Source organism: Diorhabda sublineata, chromosome 9 (genome assembly GCF_026230105.1).
Source record: "Diorhabda sublineata isolate icDioSubl1.1 chromosome 9, icDioSubl1.1, whole genome shotgun sequence".
NCBI lineage: Eukaryota > Metazoa > Arthropoda > Insecta > Coleoptera > Chrysomelidae > Diorhabda > Diorhabda sublineata.
Window position 1 is genome coordinate 21,612,297 of NC_079482.1, and position 25,016 is coordinate 21,637,312.

Here is a 25,016-nt window from a genome sequence, read left to right on the forward strand (position 1 = left end):
AAACAATCTTTGCAGATTTTCAAAATGTCACGTGCAAAAAGGGACGCATAATTTTTCAAAAAATCAAATATGTGATTGAAAAAATTTTTGGATTTTTTTTTCTTAACCAAATAGATAATATTTTAGAGACAGTTGATGTGGAAAGAAGTTTTTACATTCATAAATTTTTATTTTGGAGTTGTCAAAATGTTTTAATTGAAAATTTCGAAAAAAATTTATTGGTACACTGTTTTTATACGACACGACAATAATAAATAATAAATACATAGATAGTTAAATTCAGTACCTATATAAAAAATTTAAGTATTTATTCCAAAGTGTATCAATAAATTGATTAATGACAAATTTTTTGCATATTTTCAACAGTATTGTCCAGATTAACCAGTGAAATATGAACAAATTTGACACATGACAACTAAAGTGGCACATGACAACTATAATGACACATGACAACTAAGGTGACACATGACAACTATAATGACACATGACAACTAAAGTAACACATGACAACTAAATAACAAAAAATTCTAAGAAATTTTTTATCAAAAGATTATAAGATATTAGTAAAATTATTGATTGATTATTTTAGTAAAACATAGTAATGCTACTTTATTCAACTCAAAAAATAGTAGAAAATGAGAAACTTTATTTAGGTATATACAATTTTTTGAAATTCCAGTAATTCAATTATCTTTAATTTTTTTTTGACCAAATTGGAGGCTGCAAACTCACCAAACGCCACAAATATTTACGATGTCATGAATACGTAATGAATTCCCATAAAATTTATCTAAGATAGAATAAATGCTGCCTGATAAGTTTATTCAGTTTTTATTTGTATACAGTATGTTTTTTGGAATAGTAGCATAACAAACTTCGACTCTTCTCCAATTTGATCTATAGTTGCTTTTATTTCAGGAAATCCTTTATTAGATAAAACAACATTACCTTCCAATTTATCAATTAATCTTCATTCTATAGTTATCTATTAATCACTTCTTCTTCCGCCAGCAGCCATAGATTTCAGGCAAATAAATCCTTCTAGAGTAATATCAATCAAAACTTTCGCAGTAAATTTTTTTATAATTAAAATTACAAAAGCCCAGTTTTCAATAGTAAAGCCAGTCGGTACGCTATAGAATTAGATCATACAATATTCATTTTTTTCTCTTCACTGTATTTATCCATTTCTTTTTCTTTATCCATCCACTTTCCATTTAGCTGGAGGAAATACGTTCAATTTACTGTTTCTGCCCGTATTTTTGCAACAGCTTGTTATAAACGCGAACATATAGAAGATTAATTCAAATTCAAAATTCGACTCAGATAAAGGTGATATGATTTTGAATTGATGTATATTTTCTTTTTCTTTTGCTCGTCTCTGTTTTATCTTAGTCAGTTAGTCGATATTCATTCCCCGAATTCTCCTCCAGTCTAGGCACACTTTTCTTTTAAGGAAAAACTTGCCGAGCTACTCAAGGTAAGGTAGGACCAAGCTAACCGGAGAACCTCATAAGGGAGCATCGACCAGGCGTTTGGAAGCCCTGTTGAACTAGTGCGTTTCGTTGAGAGCTTATTAATCCCATAACGACTTTATTTTTGGTCGTGCCAGAAGCCAATTCTTTACTGAAAGAATAACTCTCTTGTTTTTTGGCACTGGGGACATCAGCTGCTTTTCTACACACAGATAGGTATTGATTTGATTGATCACTACCCAAGATCAAAAGCCAACAGTTATTACATTGATGACAGCGATGCAAAAATTATTATAAGCCATTCTTAATTCAATTTTAACGTGTTTATTTATATTAATGACATGTTGAGTATTCAATCTGTTTGTTTCGATAAAGTATTTTCCTACTAATTACCAACAATCAACTACAGTTTCGTAATATTAAAAATTTAAACCTCATTTACATATTCCAAAAGCCAAAATTGATTTTTAATAACTGGAGACATGTTTCCATCTACCCAACCATAATTCATTTTCCAGAATTCTCAACCGAAAAGTAATTGGATCAAAGATACCTCGTCCTCCGTTCAATGAGCAGCGGAACTGATGAAAAATTCAATTAAAACCGGTAATTTTCCGTCGTTCGATTCAGGACATGTTCTGCCTAAACTCGAGAAATAAAATTGATTGGCCAGTCGTCATAAAACATGTACCTTGCAATTTCCCGACACGTTCCCAAATTTAGAGAGAAGGACAAATATTAACTGGATATTTGTACCGTTTATCATCTATTTTTATTGAGACTGCTTTTTATGAAGTTTCTCTAGGTATTATTAGCGAGTTTTAAATGAATATGAGTTTTTCTATTCTATTCGTGGGGTGATTTATAAACACTATGTCTTACGTTTTTAAATTATTTACTACACAATACACTTAACTTATAATAATTTACTTATAAATATCACTTAAATAATTTCTGCGATTACTTTTACTAATTCGTTCTTCTCGCCACGACTATTTAATTAAAACTAACTACGTTTAGACAAATCATTTATGTACCTAAATAATATCCTACAAAGTTCTAGAACAAAAAGCAGCGGAGGAAATAGATAAATAGTCATTATTTAGGAGAAATACTATAAATAAACCACCTGCTATAATAAAAAGTTCTAAAAGAAAACATCGAAGGTACGTCAGCCATTTATAAAAAGCAGATAAGAAGGGCTGCGCGAATTCGCTGAATCTTAAAATTCCATTGTAGCTTGACAGGACCGGCCTAAGGACCCGTTTTAAAAACATGTTTGTATCAATATATTTCGGGATGTTGTCACTACCAGCCACCGTATTGGCTTATATGTTTTATTGTTATTTTTTTATAAATGATATTCATTTAAAAAAAAACACTTTAAATGATTAGGAGAAAAGGAGAAATTAGTGCTTGCATGAATAAACAAGTAAGAAAGTCGTCGTAGTCTATAGCCCGTTAGACTAAGTTTTTAAATAAACAAAAGTCGTTAAAATTTAATCAGCTTCCAGCAAACTAAAACAAAAAAATTCGCAACCTCATCTTATTTATATGAACGGACGGACAGACAAAACGTCTATTTTTTTGTATGCGTCAAAAACCATGCAGAATAGATGAAGAAATATCTTTTGTATAGATCCAATGAGGTAATACCGAAAAACTGAATACTTTGAACCAGTAAATAGCTGCAACTATGCTAGTATTCCATCGACATTCATAAGAGTATTGCATGGATTACTTACCAAAGAGTTACTATTAAAGATATAAAGTGTCTGATATGCTCAAGTGGGCTCGAACTGCCGATGAAGAGAGAAAGAACTTCGGTATACCATTCTCTATATCTCTCTCTTCACTCTATTCTGGTTGTAGCAGCATGACGTCTAAGTTTCGAGTGTGGGAGCGGCAAAGACGAAGAATAACAAGTTTTGATTTGAATAGCGAGAAGACAGAGAAGTAGAGAATAGTAAAACGATGATCTCTTTCTTTTTCTCTTCCAATAGTAAAAATTTCCTCGCATGACGCTCTCTGTATATGTAATATCAATTATATGTTAATAACTCAATATTATGAAACCACATAACTACTTGTTGAACTTTTTCTGTACCATTTAACAGCTTGAGTCAACAAATGCTTTTTGCCGCTACTTTCTAGAACTAAATGGACGACGGACTAGCGCCACTACGCGAATAGTGCTAAATGTACTTTTGGCAATTCATTAATGAAGGGTTGCCAAATCTAGTGAAATGGTTCAACAGAATTCAGTCTCCAACCCATTTAATAGGTTAATTGGATCATTTAATAAGCACCGTAAATACCAGGCGTAAATGAATATTTCTTACACAAACCCATACTTTAGCTGCCTCATATTTAACTGAAACTTGAAATAACTCATATTTTTAGAACGAATTCCGCATTTATTTCTTCAAAATGACGTATTGAGAGGAGATACTTCATTCATATGGTGTTATTTTTGAATATTGTCCTGAACAAGACTAATTCTAACTAAATTCTAACTAAATTCTAACTAAATTCTAACTAAATTCGAACTAAATTCGAAATAAATTCGAACTAAATTCTAACTAAATCGTAACAAGTTCATAGCCTGTACAATGTGGGAGAAATGGAAGAATGGAGATCAGTTGCGGCTAGAGCATTCGAATAGTAGTAGAAATTCAGGAAAATTATTTATTTCCTAAATAGTCATTGAATCTGATACAGGGTGAATCTGATCAAATGAATAGTTCCATATTTGATGTGGGTATCTAAAAGTACCACCAACATACGTCTTTTTTATCAAAAATTCATTATACTTCAAATTATTCTTGACGTTTTTTGTTTTTTCTGTGCAAAACAACCTAATTCTTTTACAATTAATTGTGATTTGGCTATGATTTATTTTAAATAACTTACATTTTAACATTAATGTTTGATAGTGTAGAGTTGAATTGCAAATACGAAGGAGAAACGAGTTTATTTCAAATAAATTACAGAAAAGAAACAAGAAAAGAACTATATTATTTATAACAATATCCGTACAGGTCTTCATAATCACAATAGGTGTTCGAAATGACCTCCATGCATGCTTGAAAACGAGAATTGAAAGAGTAACTCATAATATGAAGCATTTCTATAGAACCATTTCAAAATTAATTCTGTATTCTCTCCATCATGTAATCCATTTCATTCTTAAAGTTCATTTTCTTAAAATCTAGTGACTTTGGTGGCATGTGTACTGGACCATTTTTTCCGATCTATCTTCTAGGATCTACTCCATTGGCTTCACCATTAACTATTTGATTAGCGTGAGCAGGCGCACCAACATGCAAAAACCACATCCTTTGACGTGTATGAAGAGGTAATTGGTTCACTAAAATAGCTAAGTACATTGGAGCATTTGAATGCTCCTCAAAAAAATATGATTCTGCTATATATTCTCAAACAATACCGCGAATATGATTTGCATATGAATATGATATGGATTAGTTAATGAATATTAGTGAAAGTTCTGTCTGTTGTTACCTACAACTAGTTTTATTAAACGTAGCTTCTCTCCAAATAGACTCTATTCGAAAAAGTCTCTCCGTTCATTAACTTTTCGTAAAACCCATCTACAAAATGCTATTATTCTTCAAAATCTACTTCAGTTAATTCCCGTGGCAAATGCCATCATTTTCTTCTGTCACAGAAGTTTTTAATCCTTCATATTTTTCGTAATTAACTGAACCCGTGCGATTTAAACGCTGCATCAATCTTTCCACACTTGTTTTTGTAGGATGCTGCCTTTCAGGAAAACATTCATGGTATATTCTTGCTGCTAGTGAGGCGTTTTTTATTGCATTGTCTCAATATTCAAATCATATCAACTATTTTATCAATAGAGAATGTCTTCTCATTTTCAAATACCAGTTGTTGACAAATAAATCATGGCCGACTCACAATTAATTTCTAAATTATTGAAAATACCTGAAGAACTAATAATTTTAGGTATAGGGAATGTTTGATAAAGAAAAAAGTGTGTTAATTGTACATGTCGATACTCAAATACGTATATTTTGATTCACCCTGTATCAGATTCAATCAATATTAAGGAAATGAATAATTTTCCAGAATTTTCACTACTATTCGAATGCATTGGCCGAACTGATCTTTATTCTTAAATTTAATTACATTGCACATGGTATTGAACTCTCGTTACGATTTTTATAGAAAACTGGTTATAATTTTTCAAATACCTCGTATAACCATTTATTATTGTAAAGATTCCAAAAATGCAATGAAATATAAGATATTTTGAAGACTCTGTAAGATTATAAATAATTTTAAATCATAGAGACTAATTTTCAAATATCCCAAAGTACAAAGAAAACACTGAACTTCATCACACTTATCAATCTTTTGAATTACGTGAAAAATATCATTTGTATAATACATCAAAGGAACGCTTTAAGAGGCCTAACATTGAACTGAATCCTACATCGTAAATAATATTTCTTCGAAGAATTATTCAATTAGGACTAAGAACAACTCTAGGTCGTTGTAATCTAGGTTGTCTTTTTTAATATTTTTGTGATATATTATCACAAATGTGTTTTCCTTGAAAAGAGCTGTGCGTGAAACACGCTAAGCGCATTATGACGTAAAATTTCTCATTTCAGATAAAACAAAACTGATTTTACAAATATAGAAGTTGCTAGTCACTTAATAATTAAAATAAATTCAAATGCCAATTTTCATTTAACAGTTAAATTGGAAAGATACATGGAATTGTTCCACAAATTTTTACAATTAAAAAAATTAATTGGACAAACAGTTCATTTAATAAAACACAAAATGATAATTCATAGAAGGTTTAATAAATGTTGAAAAAACTAAACCAGGCAGATTTAATGCATATTTTCTCCATACGTTCTCCCAATAATCACTGGAATAATTAAAATTTACAATATATGATGTGTACTCTAAATTAATCAGATGTAATTAATATATATCCGAGATTAAAACCAACCAGATGGATAAGCAAATTATCAAGATCATTATAGAAGTGATCTTCAAAGGTATCAGCGTCTCTGTTATTTATAAAAGTATCCAGGAGTGTACTGAATATACTGCTTATACCACCACTACACCAACACTCGTAATTACACTGTGTGACGCGCGTTTCGATAACCAAGTTATCGTCTTCAAAGACTGAAGGTAAAATGAAATCTAATAACTTGACTTTCCTGTTTTATACTAAATTTTCCCACCAATAAACCTTCTCTCGCGAAAATTAATTCCAGCGGGAAAAAACTCCTTGGTGGGAATGTTTACATTCATTCATTGACTACTAAACTATAGAGTGGGCTGTAAGGAATTGGCCCTTTGTCTCTATTCAAGCTACCCTTACATATACATTATTAATATTTGTCATGAGTTATGTGTTCTTTAAACCGGACAATAACGGATCACTTAGTCTGCCCAACATACTTTCCGTCACAATCACCACAGCTAATTTCATATATACCACACTTTTCCAAATTTGGTGTTTTATCCGCTGGTGGGACGTAAAAAAGTACACGAAAAAATTGAAGTTTTCTCTAAACACTCTAAAAAAGCAAAACGTCCATTGTCCAAACGAGCCACAGCAACTACATTTTCAGTATTTGTCACTTTATTTTTCCATCCGTCAATCAACAATACACCTTAGACGAAATCATCATTTTTTATCTGCTTTTTGTACTCATTAATGCACATTAAGGCACATTGTAATGAGGATTTCAAATCTTCTACGAAATCTCTAAAATACTCTGACTCAGATATAACTAAAGGTATGTTGCAACCAAAAAAAATTTTCAAATATGTCAAATTCTTCTTTCTTGTTGAAATTGATAGGAACATTTACAAATCTGAAAATAAATCGGAGCGTTAATGCATGTTCAAATTTTTATTATATGTAAATTTCAGATGAAAATTTTATTATTTATTTATTTACCTCGGCTCAAATATATTTATAATTAACATAAATGTATTCAAAAATCGTATTTTCAATACAATATTTTTTTGATTCTCGTTTTGAAAGGTTACGTTTTTCTCTACTACATGGAATATGGCGTGGAAAAGTCACTTTTTTACGTTTTCTACATTCTACACGTATAATGAGTAATAAATATAAATTGCTTTGGTTTTCCCACCAGTGCAGGATTGCCCAAAAATTGTTTTAATATAATGTTGGATTTATAAACCAATTTGAAACCCACTCTGGTAAATATTGAAAGGTATCAGATCAAATTTTTCTTGTTTTCATTTTGAGTTTAGAAAAAAGTAGTTTCACCTATGACGATTAATTAACCTATTTACAATTCTTTTATCGTAACCGTGGAGTACAGCTACATCCTCAATCCTCAAGTGGATTAACAGATGTGCCAGGAAATGGAGACTGACCATCTTATGTTGGAAACAAAGAAAAGAATCAGCCGGGATGTAACTGAACGTGTTTTTCCTAAATACATCAAATTCTAACCTATTACTATTTCTAATTACTAAAGTATCTTAAAATGGTAACTGTTCATTATTTTCCATTTCATAGGTGAACTTTATAAATGGATATATTGAGTTGAGTTTCAAAATGAATCATATCATTCGGCAAAATTTTCATGACATTACAGTGATGAAAACGATTGATATTGTTATATATGGAGTTTCTAAAATATACAGAAACGTCTTCTTGACGTTCTCCAGATAGGAAAGCTCATCTAATTTCACTAGTGGTATATAATTAGATCCTCAACCTTTGGACGTACAAACCCGTTTATAATTTGCGAGTTATTGTTGTCAGTTCTGTGAAAAACTTCTAAAACATGATTTAGAGTAACTTTCATTATCGTCCGGTTCTGCGTTTAATCAAGTCACGACAAATACACCAGTAGCCAGAGCAGGGAAGTAAATATTTGAAGAGTTATCAAAAATAAAGCCATCACATAACCTCGAAGCTTACAAAGATTATCCGGCACTAACACCATCATATATTAACTGTTTTTAGTTAAACAGGCGTTCGTTAATTTGAATAACCCAACTTTACGTAGAGCCCTTTGCCACTTTGACACGGGTTATTAAACTTTCAGACGTAGCTCGAAAAGCATATCACTACGTCAGAAATGTAGTGAAGGTTGTTGAACCTACCAATTACATGGCGAATAAAATTATTTGTTGAGTATGTTTGCTCTGGAAATGAACAAAAAGGTTCTTATTAAAATCTCTTCCGCGTATGAAGGAAAATAGCTTTTATTTTAGAAATAACAATCAAATTAGTATTTGCTTACATTTTTTTTAGATAAAATGATGCAAGGAATCCTGAAAAATATTGGAAACCGTAAGAAATAAATGAGTGTGATCTCTGTATTTTTAGAAAGAATTAAGACGATATAGATATGTTAAAAATTTGTAAATAAGAACTGAAAATTGAGATAAAAATAAGAAAATGCAGAACAATAATTCATTATACATGTTGAACAAAAATATATTCGGTAAAAAAGTATTATTCAAGGAAGGTCGCAGAAGTACCTGGCCCAATAGACAAAACACAAAAATTTTGGAAAAAAATTTATTTTTTAACGTTATTTCCTTTTCATATACTTTTCCTAGCGATGTTCAAAAGTTAGAAACAGCAACAAGAAAGGGGGACACAATAGATCGCAGTATATACGAGACCCCAAAATCCATACAAAATTAACAAACTTGCAACACGTACTCGTGGTTAAAAAGCGCTGGGATACATATGTACCCCATCAGCGGTTTACGTAAGTTTTTTGTCTTAGCCTTACGATGGTTAATATCGGTCAGAAAAAGCTATATGATTCAAGTGTATGAATAATCAATAGTTGAATGTGAATTTTCAAAAATTTCGTATGCGAGTCTCGAAAAGATGTTTTTTGGAAGCACTTTTGAATATGTATATTCAAATTTTTCTCAAACATTCCTATTTAAACTTTTATTTCATTACATTATATAAAGAACTTTATTAATGAAATACATTTAGAAACACTTTTCTGTTGGTTAACCACAATCACGTTTTCATTTCCAGGATAATTTTCAGTATATGCAATAAAAATTATTCATACAAGAAGCCTCATTATCACCTAATTTTGTTTTGCATATAAATTCAAATTAAGTCGGGAGTAATTAGAGTGTAGTTACTAATAGCTATGTGGTTTGTACTAACATTTCCTATCACCTAAAGGGGTGCATTCACTGAATATTCTCATTGATGTGGTTAGTATTAACCAAACTGGATCTGGTGCAATATATAGCGGTGATTTTAATAAATAAATATGTCAAAACTTCTCAGAAAATTTTTAATGAAAATCAGGATTAGGTTAACGATTCTACAACTCTTAGATAAATATTCAGGATAAATATCATAAGGGATATTTTCAGTCGTTGTTTAGTCATAAATTGAGGCTGCAAGTGGTGAATATTAATAAGACCTTCATGGAAAGTAGTAAGCGGGATTGAAATTCTTGATACGAAACAGACTACCAGCTACTACTTTTTTAAACATTCAATGTCCCAATGTGAAACTGTGTATTTTTTAACCTTACTTCCCCGGCGTCAGTTAAAGTAACTGGTACTTAGATGGGGTGGATAATAATATTAAATTGGACGTCAGCAGCTTTTTAGCGAAGGTGGAAACACCTTACGAATGAAATTAATAAAAGCTAAACAAACTATCTTTATTCCCGTGATAAAAAAATTTCAACAAAGAAGCACAACGAATAAAAATAATTCAAAATTGAAATAAACTAAGATTTCTATATATTAAAGATAAGACTAGGACTTATATATGGAAATCCGGGATAGTTACAGCCCTCAACTGGATTCCCAGTTGTTGGAGTTGAGTTGAATTTGTTTGTTTGTAGTGTACCGGTTGAGTCCTTTGCGTGTGGTTGAATTCCCAACCTGACAGCTATAGAACTTTGCAAAAAAATAATATAAGAAAGGGAACGGGAACACAGATGGAAATAACTAAAGAAAAAACGAGTAGGTGGAACAGATTTGAATAATACGGAGCTGTAGCATATATGAAAAAACTGAATTTATATTTTTTAAATATAACCAAACAGTAATTTGTTCTATTCTATTCGTTCTGTTCCCTGAATAAATAGAAAACTCACCAACGAATATAAAGAATAATATCACCACAAAATTAATTGTGATTTGAACAATTTTAGAGTGTGGATAGATAGAGGACGACTTAGCAGATTTATTGATTTAAAATAGAAGTGACTACTGCGTCATACTACCTGAACAAAGGAATATACAAAATGTTTAAGAAAAACGTAACAATGTTAAAAATTCGTGCAACAACCTCGAGATAAGAAGAAAAATATGAGATGGTAGATATAGAGATGAAAATTTTGGTGTCTTGGCTACGTTGGCGCTCAAGTTGCGCTCAAAGAACAAAGAAAACAGCATGAAATGGAATTAAGCAAAACATTGTTCAACTGGCGTGATTTCAGTAATGATGAAGGTTCTTAGTATACTCGATTTCACGTAATTTCGCTGAATCACTGAATTTATTTGCAAGAAGTAATTCTGATAGTTGAAACATCATGATTACAAAAAATTCTATTACGTATCCTCTACATCTCATATTTGTTCAGAACAAAGCTAAAATATCTTTTTGCCTAACTTAGCAGATATCTATGATAGATCACCGATTGTATTGAAAAGGAAAAGATTTCAAATCGGAGGTCATCACACTTTTGGTGAAAAAGTTGCTCTAGATAAAAAAATTTACGTAGCAAAGAACTGTGCGATTAAGAGCGTGAATGATATAGATCTCAAAGTTCAGAGATGCAACTTTTCATAAGCATAAAATGATAGTTAATAAAATGTCCTGGCTGTTTACTAGGTAAAAACGAATTTGCAAAGTGAACTACCTATCTAGAGGTTATGCGGCTGACCCCTTCTGGTCAGAAGTGTTAATTTAACCACAGAGGAGGTCATTGAGTGTTGCCTTTGGTTCTTTGAAGAAATTAAAAGAGCTTTGGGGAAATTCTCTGTTATTTAGGGGGTGATTCATTAGACAGTGTACATCCAGTGAGTGTATCAGTATATTTCCTTACCTCTATATTTCTTGATAAAGACATTTTGGGTCTAGTTAGTGGAATTAGAATAGAATAATTGTTCAAATCCAGAGTATTGATCCTTTTTACTGATTTTCTCTTGTTTTTCGACTCTTTTGTGATCATCACTCGATAGCTTCTTGGAAAATCATAAAAAGTTGTGAACGAAATTTTACTTTCGAATTTTTTTGTTCAAACCAGCATACAACAATCATCCAAGTAATTATAGATTGCATCTGATTAATCATAAAAATTTCGGAAAAATCAATCTACAATAAATAAATCAGCTACTGGATTCCAGTTCGCTTCATTGATTTTGCCACTGTGGATACTTTCAATTTTCTTTCTTCTTTGTCTGCTGAATTTCAAAAATCTTCTCCTTTTCCTTTTATCAATCTCTGCTCTCATTGATCGATTCATTTCCTCTTTGATTGTCTTTAATCTTGTATTAAGTCTTATTTTTCGCTTTTTTGGATATATCCTACAATCGATTTCCTCCTATTTGTTATGACCATTTGTTAAAATAATAGTTCTGAAATATTCCAATAATAGGATATAAATCCATTCATCTAAACACACTTGTTTCTTATGTGTTTGCTCATGTTTTGCATGTATATTCTTAATATAACATTTATACTAAAACGAAAATTCTCTAATCGGACTCAACAATAGTCTGTCGGATACAAATACGAGCGAAAATTATTCAAATCAATTCAAATTTAAACAAAACGTATGAGACATATAGTGAATCTAATGTATAGATGGAAAACGTTCCATTTAAATTCGAAAGTAAACACCATAACTAGGATATCGGTATTACAAGTAATGAAAATATCAGAAATATCATTAACTACTGGAAAGTATGCAACCAAAAAAATCGAGAATTTTCAACAAAGAAAATTCATTCAAATCTTCTAAATTATGTACTTCCATGAAATATATTTAATGGAAAAGTGATAAAATATTGGTTATTTCTGTATTAAGTGTGTAAAATGACACATGAGAATGTTAATTTTTCGCCGAAACCGCAGGTCGAATGGGCCATGAAAACACGATTTTTATAAACGAAATATAAACAACATTTTTTGTACAACTGTGAATGTGAATTTATGTCGTCGGAAATATATTGAAATTAAACACTTCTAATACATGTCGACGTAGCTTTTTGTGCCTATAAGTTAAAGATTTTAAGCCACTGTTTTTTTGAAAAAAAATGAGTCCATTAAACGTCACGGTGACTATAAATCTACCTGCGTAGCAGAAGCATATGCAGAAAATAGTATAATTAGCAAAATTGAGATTTGTAACAAAATATTGCATTGTCCATCTTCCTCAAAATGAGTTAAAATATATGACAAAATTGTGGAATCAACTCTTCAAGAAATATCTGACGTTTCTGATCAACAGAAACGTCTGCAGGAATTTATGTTGGAAGTAATTGCTCAGAATTCACTGTCAATTATTTTCCAATAAACGATTTTTTTATGAGGAATAATTATTTAATAATTGACCCTCTCAGAAAGTATTAGTTCATGTTTGTTTCGTGAATTATTCTGGCCGCGAAAAAAAGAAAAAAAGAAGTAAACCTTTAGGCATCAATAGAGATACAGAAATGTCAAGTTTATTGTACCCTACGGCCGTTATTCTGTCGTATTTTCTTAGATTTCTTTGTCATCGTATCACATAATATATAATAGTTTCGTTATTTTCAAGTTTTTTTTAATACACCGTGTATATATGTAATCAATAAAGCGATGTTAACGACTTATTGAATTATTGATATTCAGAGATCCCTCATGATATGCAATTCGTTGATATAATTTTCCTAGAATCGATGGGGAATGTATGTTTTCCTGTTCCGCCGAATATTCTGTGGTGTGGTAACATACTCCCTTGATTACAGATACCAAATTTGATCATTTCCAACTGATTTATACATCAGTTGGCATACAAACCGAGTGCGCTGGAAGATTTATTTTGAATTTTCAACAAATATCCTATATAACTAAAATATCATAGAATAACTCTATTTTATTCCACAGTCCAGTGAAAAGAACACTAAAGATAATTAATTAGGTATGTTGAAAGTATTATTCTCATCAACTTTTTTCTAGCACACTCATTAACGATCCTTTGTATGAGCAATATGGGTTATCCAATTTTTTTTCCTTTTATAGAGATATAAAGTCACCTATATTTATACTATCTATACAAATATTATAAACCTGAAGAGTTTGTTTGTTTGCTTGTTTGAATGCGATAATCTCAAGAATTTCTGGCTTGAGTTGAAAAATTCTTTTTATGTTGGATAGTTCAGCATCGCGCTGCGACCAATAGGAGCGAAGTATCAGTGAAAAATGTTGCAAAAAGGGGAAAAACTATTCATATTTGAGGTCTTCCTTTATGTACGCAGCGTAAACGATCAAAATACCAAAAGAATATATATGAAAGGACTAGTTTTGGCAGTAGCGTCGTTAGGAATCGCTACAACTTTATTAGCAGGCAGACGCACAGGCCAGTCAACTTTTAAACTGCCTCTAACTGTTTCTTTACAGTAAGATAGCGTGTGTTCTATTCGAAAAAATGGACCTTTAGGAAAAGTTTTGGAACACTTTGGAACACTTCAATAATATACCATGATCCATAGAGTTATGTAGAGGCCCTAGATAGGACTGTTAGAGATATGAGAAGCCGTGTTAAAACCATAAAAGAGATTAATGTTATGTTTGCTGGAGATTTTCGACAAACTTTACCGGTAATAGTAAAAAAAGGTGCGTCTTCATGGAACAAACAATGGGGAAACAAGTTTGTCAAACACGTTGATTGAAGTGCAGTTTTAACAAACATTTCTTATTTCAACAAACAATTGTGTGACAAACATTTTCACCAAACAATTGCGATTCGGCATGAAACATTAGTTAGGTTTTGTCAAGGAATGAGTGATATTTTAATGGAAACTCGTTCTCGTCGATGGTGGCAGAGACAATTGTTTTTAAGGCATTATGAATATAATGGTGATGATTTCCGAAATAATAAATGATAAATTCAAAATTTGATATGAACCATCAGGTTAGTTAATTTTGAAACCACATAGCGAACTGTGTCAACGGTGAATCTCTGAACTCGTCATTATATTCGCTTATGTCGTTCTCTTCCTTATTTTCTATTTCATTACCAAGCTCTTGTTCCTGGTGTTAAAAATGTTCTTGTTTCCTCAAATTCCTTCATTACATATTGAAATAATAAATTATTGATCTTGTTTTTTAAAACACAAAATCTCTTTGGATTTTTTATTTTCCTTAATCTGATGGCTACGTTTTCGCCATAAACAGATTGTTCATCTCCCTCTTTGTCCATTCTCTCATAGCACTCTTTCATTATCAAGTAAGCTTCTTCTTTTTATTAGAATTCGTCGAAGGCATGCTACTCGTGGAGCTTTTTTCTGACGATGCCACACAGGTGTTAATGGATGGCGATCCCACTTGACTGTCGCTATTTTCCAATTGGACTGATACAACGCTGGAAAACGTTTCCTGGGGTGTTGATTTGTCAGCCAAAAAATTAGAATAAGTTAATTCCCACCAAGACTCCCGGACTTACAATTTGTTGCTAGTAACTAATGCATCTCTTCTTTCGATTTTGTTTTTATAATCATCATTATTAGGATCCCACAATAAATTTTTACCTTGGTAAACGTTAATTAACCTTATCAAATTTTCCTGGCTTCAAAACTCTTTACTCATTTTGCGGAAAAACCACGCACACACTTTTCCACTGAATATTTTCAATAAAAAAATAAAAATAATAATTTTTATTAACAAAAATTATGCCAAATAACCACTTCAAAATAGACTAAAACAGGTGGTAAGTTTGTCGAAATTTTCGACAAATGTTTGGCAAACAATGTTTGTCCAGTGGGGATGCGACATAATAAAGGGAAACTAGATCAAACACTGTAAAGTCTTGTCTTAAAAAGTCTCCATTATGGATGTTTGATCATACCTTAAAACAATCTACGAATATGAGAGCATATTTGGGAGGAGGTAGTAAAAATTTTCTTTCAAAATTACTTCCAATAAGAGACAGGAAAGTGCCTCATTTTGAAATTGAAATTTAAATTAATCCCGATTTAGCAGAAATAGTGACTAGTATTAGGGACTGCGTAACAAGAGTTCACCCATCGAAATAGAAAATGAAGATTATCAATGGATGTGTCAAAGGCAATATTGGCTGCAAGAAACAGTAGCGATGGCGAAATTAACGACCTAATTTCAAATACATACTTCGATAAAAAACTGAAAAGAGACAGTAAAGGAAACCATAAACAATTAAATCTTAAGAAAGGATAAGAAATAGGATGAAATATAGATAAAGGATGAAAATGGTAGAATTTTAATAGAAAAAACGAACGTAATCGAAAGATGGAAGTCATATTTTATGTAATTACTCGATGTATACAAAGAAAATATAACAAAGTAAGAAGTTAAAAGCAGCGGAAGGCGACGAAATAACACCTGGCCCTACAAATAAAAATTTAAGCAAGTTAGCTCTGGATATCTGAAGATAACGCCATCTAGTAGCAATATTGAAGTAATTATGAGAATAATTCAAATTACTGCAGGTAAAACTTTCCATCCAGGAAAATTTTTTAATTTCTGTTTGGGCAAACCCGACTACTAAAGGTTTGAAGAAAAATTCTCGCCGTTTACACATTTTAATTTAATTTATTTCCAAAAAACCTACACAAACCTACATGTCGCTAATTTGAAAAGATAGGCGAAACTTGTGGAATGGAAATGTCCAGAATTTATTGAAAATTGTAAATAAAGGGCCACTTAATTGATTTTAAAAATTATATTTTCAAATACCGCCTTTAGTGGTGGATGTAAAATTCTGGAAATAACTTTTGTCATAATTCATTCCATGCAGATGTAAGATAATCCGTTTATGAGACCGCCGACGGCCGTTCTTAGTTGTCCATCCGGTACGTATTTCAATAAGGCTTATCATGTTCGCACGACCTAGTCAAGAAATTATTCAAAACATGACACGAATTTAATTAATATGTCTGGAATTTAACTAAAGAAAAATCTACATTAAATCCATGTTGAACTAAAAAAATACTCCCTGTAATGTTGAATTGTGATTTTTCTACTTCATTTCAAGATGGCAATATTGGATGTCTTTTTACCACAATCGTCGTTTCACTTACTTTACTAATGAGCACGTAAAGATTAATTGTTCCACTTGATTTATGCACAGATCCACTTCTCAAGACTACATTCAGTCCCCAACAGCCCTTGACAGCATCTCAACAAGTTAAACTTTTCAAGAATACTCAAGTTCACTTTGGACCGGTCTGTGTATACTAATTGATTTTATCAAGTGCTTCATAATTAGGTTGCTCGTAATTTGTTTTTATAAAGGAGAAAACAATTTTGTGCGAATATTTAATATTAATAGTACAGTGGAATAAGATTTTGGAGAAAAAAAGTGTTGTAACATGCTGAAAAAAGGTTGACGGAAAATCTAGTATAAGAAAATGCACTTTTGATTCTACGTTGGATACAGCAACAGAAAGAATCTGTTCTTATACAACGAAAGTTTGATGAATTCTCCACAAAAATAATATCTTGCCGCTTTTGCGTACTATTAGTCGTTTTCTCACAAAACTAAATTGAAAAGCATAATGTTAGATTGTTTCCTCATTTATCCGCCACTGCGAGATCGCTTCTGAACGGGAAAACAAACCCTGATAACTTTGTTGGAAACCATTATAGAAACAAGCATCAAAGTACATTCTGTTTCCCATAACCTCCAGTTTGTTACACAAACAAAGTTTTATGTAAACGCCAACTGTTTTTTAATTAGTTTTGTATAAGGAAGAGTAGGAGACCAAAAAGAGGTCTGCAAGAATATCACGCCCAAAACGTACAAGAGTCATTATCTCTAGACTTATTTCAGCGAGTCAATTTCTCATGATTTATTTCACGTCGGGATATCCACTTTCAACAGAAATTTCTTTTTACTGATGAGTCGTAGTTTACTATCATGAGTATTCAGATGAAAACCCTCATGCAATAACTACTCGACATTTTAAACGTGAATTATCTCACCGCTCCTGATGGGAACTATCAGGATCTATTATTCACTTAGTTAAGTAATACAAAGTTCCCCTTGTTTTAACCTCTATTAACGTATCGTTTCGGATTACCTAATTTTTGTCTTATGTTGATGTGACTGTGAAGAACGGTAGATTTACCTACATAATTCCTAATTATTATTGTATTCGTTAAGATTTATTGTACACTGACCGCTACTAATGGGAACCAACGTCGTAGTTAAGTGAATCCAAGTATCTCTTAGACATTTGAAGTTCCATTAACGTATGAAATTACTTTCTTCTATTTTATATTGATGTGACTCTAACAACCATAAATATTATTAGTTAAAGCTTTTGTATACAATAAGATTTTAACCAACGAGTACAGAAATCAACCACTTAAACCACGGCTACCGGTTTGGTAAAATTAGAGTTTCTCCAAAATATTCTTTCGAATTTATTTGCCAATTTGCTTAAACAAATTATGTCAATTTATTTATCAGAAGTACTGAATTGCCAGTTGTCAAATTAGACGTTTAAATTCATATCAACACTTGACTTTTTTGTAAATCGCCGGAAACATGTCTTTGGTTATTGGACCACATATTGACAAAATTTGATGCAATGTTTCTAAACTGGTATATTCTGCTACCTTTTGCTGAAAATCTTGAATAGCTTTGTCGACTGATTTCAGTTTTCCTTTACACGTTTTTCAGTTGTGTAAATAATCCACAGCAATCCCTTTCGTAACTACTCGATAAATGGAAAATTCATTTACTCTAGTTAATTCAACAATTCTTATTATGATTGCATTATCAGATTGCTGAATATTCTCCTTTTTAAAACATTCAAATTTATTTAAAATAACTTGCTGTGTTTGTATATCTAAATCTTTATTGTCAAATTCATACCTATCTTTATTCTCACTACACTGTGCAATTTCAATGTTTTTTTCGCCCATTATCTAAATAACGCCATATTTCTATTTATTTAAAGAAATTAATGAATTAAATAAATCTCACCAAGCTACGCCACTGCTTATTGAAGATTGTCTAGTAGGAATATTTTGAAGAAATTGTGTACATACGCTTCCAGGTAGCTTCGGCCAATAGAAATACATTTGTGTCTACGATTTGATGTTTTCATTGGTAAACACAGATGATGCCCATGGAATAGTTTTGCCAAGGTGTCAAACAGTTTGTTATTGTTGGGGTTAAGACATAGAATACGATGCGCCATACTTTGAATATTAAAGTTTTCTTTTTGTATGGTAATTTAATAAACAAAGTGAAAATTGGTGACCACCATTATTGGAGCTAACCACTATAGAATAGTGTATAGTTTCTTAACAACCCAAAAAAAAGATCCTAGGTTTTCCGAGACAACCTACTAGACACTCCCCACACGGTAATTCCGAGTAATGCCGAGTTATACAGCTGGGACAGCTGTGAATAAGGCGATGGACTACTCGGACTAGATCTTGCCGAGGAAGGCTGGAAATGGTTTACCCGAAGCAGCGGAAACACACACATTAAGACGGACAGACAACCAGAATGTATAGCAAGCTAAACAAAAAATAAGACTTCCTGAACGTCCCATAGAACTCGAGGAAAAGGAAGGAGGCTACGCGCGAAACTGCGACGCGAACGAGGATGAGGACTTGTCGAAATGACAATGAAATGGTGGAATGTCCTGCTTCGTATCCATCCGTGGATTTATCTTTGAGTAGATGCTTAGAGGGACGGGCTTTTGGACGCGCTAGTTTGTGTGTGCATGTATGTTTATCCAGATACATTATTTCTAACAATTTTTTAATACAAATGCAATGAAATTTCAATTTTCTATTTGTGTAAGCAACTAAGTAGGTAAAAAAATTAAATGATAACAAAACAATTTGTGTGATAATAAATATTAAGGGCTTGTCCTCTTATTGGGACCCACTTTGTAGTTATGCCACTGTTAAGTAGGAATTATTGTATTTCGCGTCTATTTTTCAAATGCACACCACAATTCAGACAATAGAACGAATAGTCGGAAAATAGGCCGTCCAAATCAAATCTATAAAATTTATTTTTATCAATATCATTATTTACTGCATTTTCTGACACAATCTAATTTCCCATTATTTATTATTCGCTTTGCCTCTAAGGTAGTTCCGTCGTGAATAAAATGTTCGAGAGCATGAAAATTCTTTACAGACTTTCAGTTACAAAGTTGATATTGTTCGAAACATGATTTGCTTAAAGCTTGTGAAATCTCATATTTAATGACGATTTTTTTCATGATAACTTTTGGCCTGCTTTGATGATCAAATGTTTTTCTGACATCGTTCCAATTACGAGAGTTATCTGAAAAGTTTCAGAGCTAACAAGGAAACAAGACATTCTTTTCGTAATTAATTTTATTTTTCCTCTGTAGCCTTTTTAAACTTTCTAAATGATAATTGCCGTTTTTCTTCTCAAAATAAGCGTTTACGTAATCGATAAAATCCTCTATCCTACTAGTAAAACTTCGAGGTTAGGAAACAAGAAAATGTGACACGGGCCACATCTAGTGAATAATGTGAGTGAACAATTCGAAATGCAATTTATGAATTTTACCCACGGCGATCACTAAAATGTGAGAAAGTGCGTCGTTCTGATGACAAAATACTTGTCAATTGCGGTCACTTTCTTGCAATTTTTCCCTTTCCCTTATGAAGAAATGATGCCCAATACTCTTTTACTTAAACAGTGTGAATAAAGCCTGGAAAACGTTAATTGGAATACGCTATTTATCCAAAATGAGCAAACGATTCACCCAACGCACGGATAGCTTACGATTGCAAAGTTTATGGCAATTGCGTTCTTTTGATATGCCGACAACTACTTCTATCTCTCTAGCCCCAATGCGATGGTTGTTGAGCACCATTTGTTGAAATTTTCCAATAATATCACGGTTTTTGGCCGTCTTGAACACTAGTTGTCAGTCTAGTTAATATTACCACGTTTCAATGAAAATGTTCAAAGTTCTGTGATCTTTAATAATAATGCAGAGTCCAACTTCTATCTTCGAGGGCATATTACTATTCAGAAACAAATATTTAATGACAGCTCAATAGTAAATTTTATAGTTTTCAGAAAGATCTTCACAACGATCCATGTCTAATATTGTCAAATTTCAAACTAAGCATCAAGAATAGATGACATTTTAGTGAGAATGTCACAACGCATAATCAAACATATTTTCCGGCCCTTTATAAGTGCTGGTGGAGATCGGAATCTTTTCAGACAACCCCATATTATATTACAATGACAATATAGATATAGGAACTAAAAATCCAGTGGAACAAGTTTTTGAGAGATTCGAACAAAATTTTCTTACACGTTTCGTAGTTATAGACATCTGAGCTTTCAATCTTTCAATAAAATCCCCGTTGTATAATGTCTGCTTTTAAATGCTTCTTAGATTCAGTTATATTATATTGTTTTGTTACAAAAGTCTGTTTTTATGATTTTATCATGTATAACACTAATAAAAATTTTCAATTTATTTCTGTAGACGTCAAAAAAATTGAAATAGTGAATTTTCTCAGACCAGATACGAACCCGGAATCTACAGTTTGAGGGGACGGAGCATTAACACTGAGCCGTCAGCGACATGAATATTTTTGTCGTATATGGGTTGTTTTACTTACTATTCTTTTCAAAACAATTCATAAATTAAAAAAAACAACTAAACAAATAAATTAAAAAATTATTTTTCTTTTATGTCCACATATTTTTTCTCGTCATGATTTGTTATAAATCCTATTTTTTCTGTCTCAATATTCATATGCCATTATTTGTTTTGATTTATTAATTTTAAATCCATAGATATTGCATGATCCTGATATACCAAACATCAAAAAGTTAATCCACATTTCTCCCAAATACCTTGAGTGATCCTTATTCTTACCATATAATTCCTCATCGTCATTCCAATCAATCTTTTGTGGTTGATTCATATCCTTCACAAGTCAGTAGATAGCACTCACCCTGCAATGTTACGTTTATAGCATTTACTTGATTTAGTTTAGATTATTTATGCTGATTTTCTTTGTCGAGAGCCTTTTTGATACTCCCAAGGTAGTATTCAAACTTTCTAAAACAATTAGGTACTACTTGGAACATTATAGTTATTTATAGAAATGACATAATAGGAAAAAAAATAAAAACTGTTATAATGAATTTGCTCTGACTATAAGTAGAATATATCCTTGTATTTTAAATAAAATTTCCAGATTTTATTTTACCAATGTGACCTCATTCTGTTCATGATTTTGTCTCTTAAGGCCGCTTGACATGATGCAAGACAACCTGCAATTTTTCTTGATCAAAAGCATGCGCAGATTGTTTAATGCCAGATATAGAATTTGCAACTTTATCGCTTTGATGTTATTTTATTGAGTGCAAGCTGCAATTCTAGGGAGAAATCTAGTTTATTTTATCTCAATAGATCAGCTGGCTTTCGTAAAATTTTATTTTCATTGTAAATCTAGGCACAAAATATTAATTTGAGGTTAGGATTTTGATTAATACTATTTTTTGTAGATCACACTCCAAAATCAAATTAACAGAAGTTATAATTAATGCTAGTGATGCACTGACCACTTTTTTCTTGTTTACTTTACCTAGTTTTGTTATTTTCATTTTTAAACCGCACACAATTATTAAATAAACTGCAATTTTCATATATGCAATATATTGACATTGTCTTGCATCATGTCAAGCGGCCTTTAGAGATAAACGTATCTCGAAAAAAATGAGTCCAAGTTATTGAATTCTGGACCATGGTAATACAATTCCTCATCCAATATATTTGTTGGTGAAAATTTAATAAGAATAATGAGTGAAGAGGTTCTTCAAGTTATATGTATTTATATAAATGATTTAAACATTATTTTGCTCTCACTATTTTACGCTGGAACTACCTTAAACTAGTTGCTCGTACTGCAATGGCTTTATTATGTCGAATAGTGAAAAATTGCTTTTACTTATATCATTATTTTACTAATAAACACGTGTAATGATAAATGTCTTATTTTTATCAATTTTTATTTTTAGAAACACCACTATGGCTGCTTCTTCAGATATCGCCTATAAAAAACGAACGAGATTTGGTTGTGCTCTTTTTGTTAACATTCAGGGATATCACAGCATTGAAACAACCAATAGAAACGGACGATACAAAAGGAGGTAAATTCAAAATATAACAAATATATCGAGTTTATGCAATTGAAACTTTCGTAGAATGAATTTTTATATTTTGATATGCTAAATTCAGAAATATATAAACTTCTGCTAACCTCGTTATTTTATCATGCACATTAATTCTTATTAAGGTCCCGAATATGGAAAATTCCGGTCTAAAATTGATGTAAATAAGTTCGAACCCTGAACTAAATGATCGAATTACTCTGATAATGTCCACTTACGATCCCACTTTATTTTTTTGGAGCACTTTCTTTCTTGAAACAATAATCGAAATATGACGTCCATAATCTTTCTAAAGAATCAGCTCATTCCATCTAACCCACTTCTACCTTTTTCTTTTCGATGTAACTCGGGGTATTTTTTGCTTTTTCCAATTCCATATACGAAGGATACAAATTTGTCATAATAGATAGAATGAAGAAGAAATTACGATATTTCAAATTTTTTTACAGTGAATCTGTGAAATCTATTATTTGATTATATATTTAAGTAATTCAAATCTATTGTGATTCACAATTAACTATCTGGTATGTTCAATACTAAGTTACTTCAACTTTCCGTACTTGCCTGATGTAGCTCCGTATTGTTGTTTTCACTTGAAAGTTGCCTTTGGGAAAGAGGTTTTCTAAAAGATAAACTGCCTTAATCAAATACCAATTATATGATGTAAGACATATTGTACATTGTACCTTCGAAAGCTGTTGCACTAATTTCTGTCTTCACTTTGGAATGTATGAATTCAAACAATTAGAATCAGAAATACCAAAAAATTTTATTTTCTTTCTCTATTCTGAATGTTCAGAACTTCGGTATTATTTTTAAAAATTTATTTATAGACAGATCTCATTTCTCATTCAACGACGTCCGTTTCTTGTCTTCGAATAGCTCTTTTACTCCATGGTATACTTCTACGGCGATTCGTGATTTCGTTCTAATTTTTTCACTAATTGAAGAATACTTGCGTTACCTAGATACCTATCTTATTCTTCAGATGCCATCTCCATTTAATGAAGGTTGGTGACAATTTCAGCGTACTTATTTCGGTCCTGAGTGATGCGAATTAAAGATGATCATATCAGTCCAATCGCGTATGTTTTTCAACTATGAATATTATCTACGACCAGGTCAACGTTCTCCTTTGATTTTTCCTTCTATTACCTGACCAACTAATCAAGAAAATTCCAGTGACCTCTGGTATCTCAGATGAGGAAATTTGGAGAAAGTGTCAAACATTTAGATCTCCCCTACAAAATATGTGATTAATGCTAGAAGATACAGACAGAAGGAAAACCTTTCAGCAGAAAAGGTTTGCCGCAGATTCAAACGAATTGGTGGGTTACTTCATACAGACATCTGAATGACAAGACATCAAATAACAAACGGTACGTCAATATTTGACGACAACGATCTTTATGAATCAAGAGTCAGGTCAAATAGTGTTGGAGAATGCAGATCAAATAAGGAATTTTGCAACCCAATAGTGTGGATCAGGAGTTTATCGCGGACTAGAGTCTGCCGACTGCCTAGGGAGTTGACGAGTTGACAGAATGCCGGCGGATGAGAAAATTATCGATAACTAGCAGTCATTCGGTTGACAGCTACGATAAGAGAAAGTCTGTCGCGTTTTCTTTTCATAGTAAATCGCTTTTAGTTCTGCCTCAACCCACTTTTTCTGCTAGTCGTGATCATAAATGATTAGAAAATGGGTAGTGATTCAATGAATCGAAATGAGTTTGAACAAAAACTGAAAGATGCGTTAGGTTAGGTTAGGTTAAAGTTTTATAAAAATAGAAGCCGTTCGAGGTGTAACATATAAAAGTTGTATGAAAATAGTCTGCCAACTCCCTAGGCAGTCTGCAGAATGCCGGATTCTACCAAATACCTACGACAGATCGACAACAAAGAGCGGTGACCTAGTTTAAGGGTTTTCAGATGGTTGGCAATTCGAAACATCTGTACTCCATGGTGACTAAGTTACTAACAATACGATCATAGAGGTCAGAAGGTGTTAAGAATGGTTCCCTAGCACTGAAAAAAGATCTAGACGAAGCACTCATATGTTAGACCGAAAGTTTTTCAAATATTGCATATACCAGGA

The 25,016-nt window shown here is 31.9% G+C and overlaps 1 protein-coding gene across 1 annotated transcript in view; it reads left to right on the top strand.

Moving 5' to 3' along the window:
* Positions 1-25,016, top strand: part of LOC130448704 (potassium voltage-gated channel protein eag) — a 141,770-nt gene that overhangs the window by 79,849 nt on the left and 36,905 nt on the right. The window contains exon 3 of the mRNA XM_056786181.1: positions 22,769-22,900. Coding sequence (XP_056642159.1) covers positions 22,769-22,900 — 132 coding nt within the window. The remainder of the gene's footprint in view (positions 1-22,768; positions 22,901-25,016) is intronic.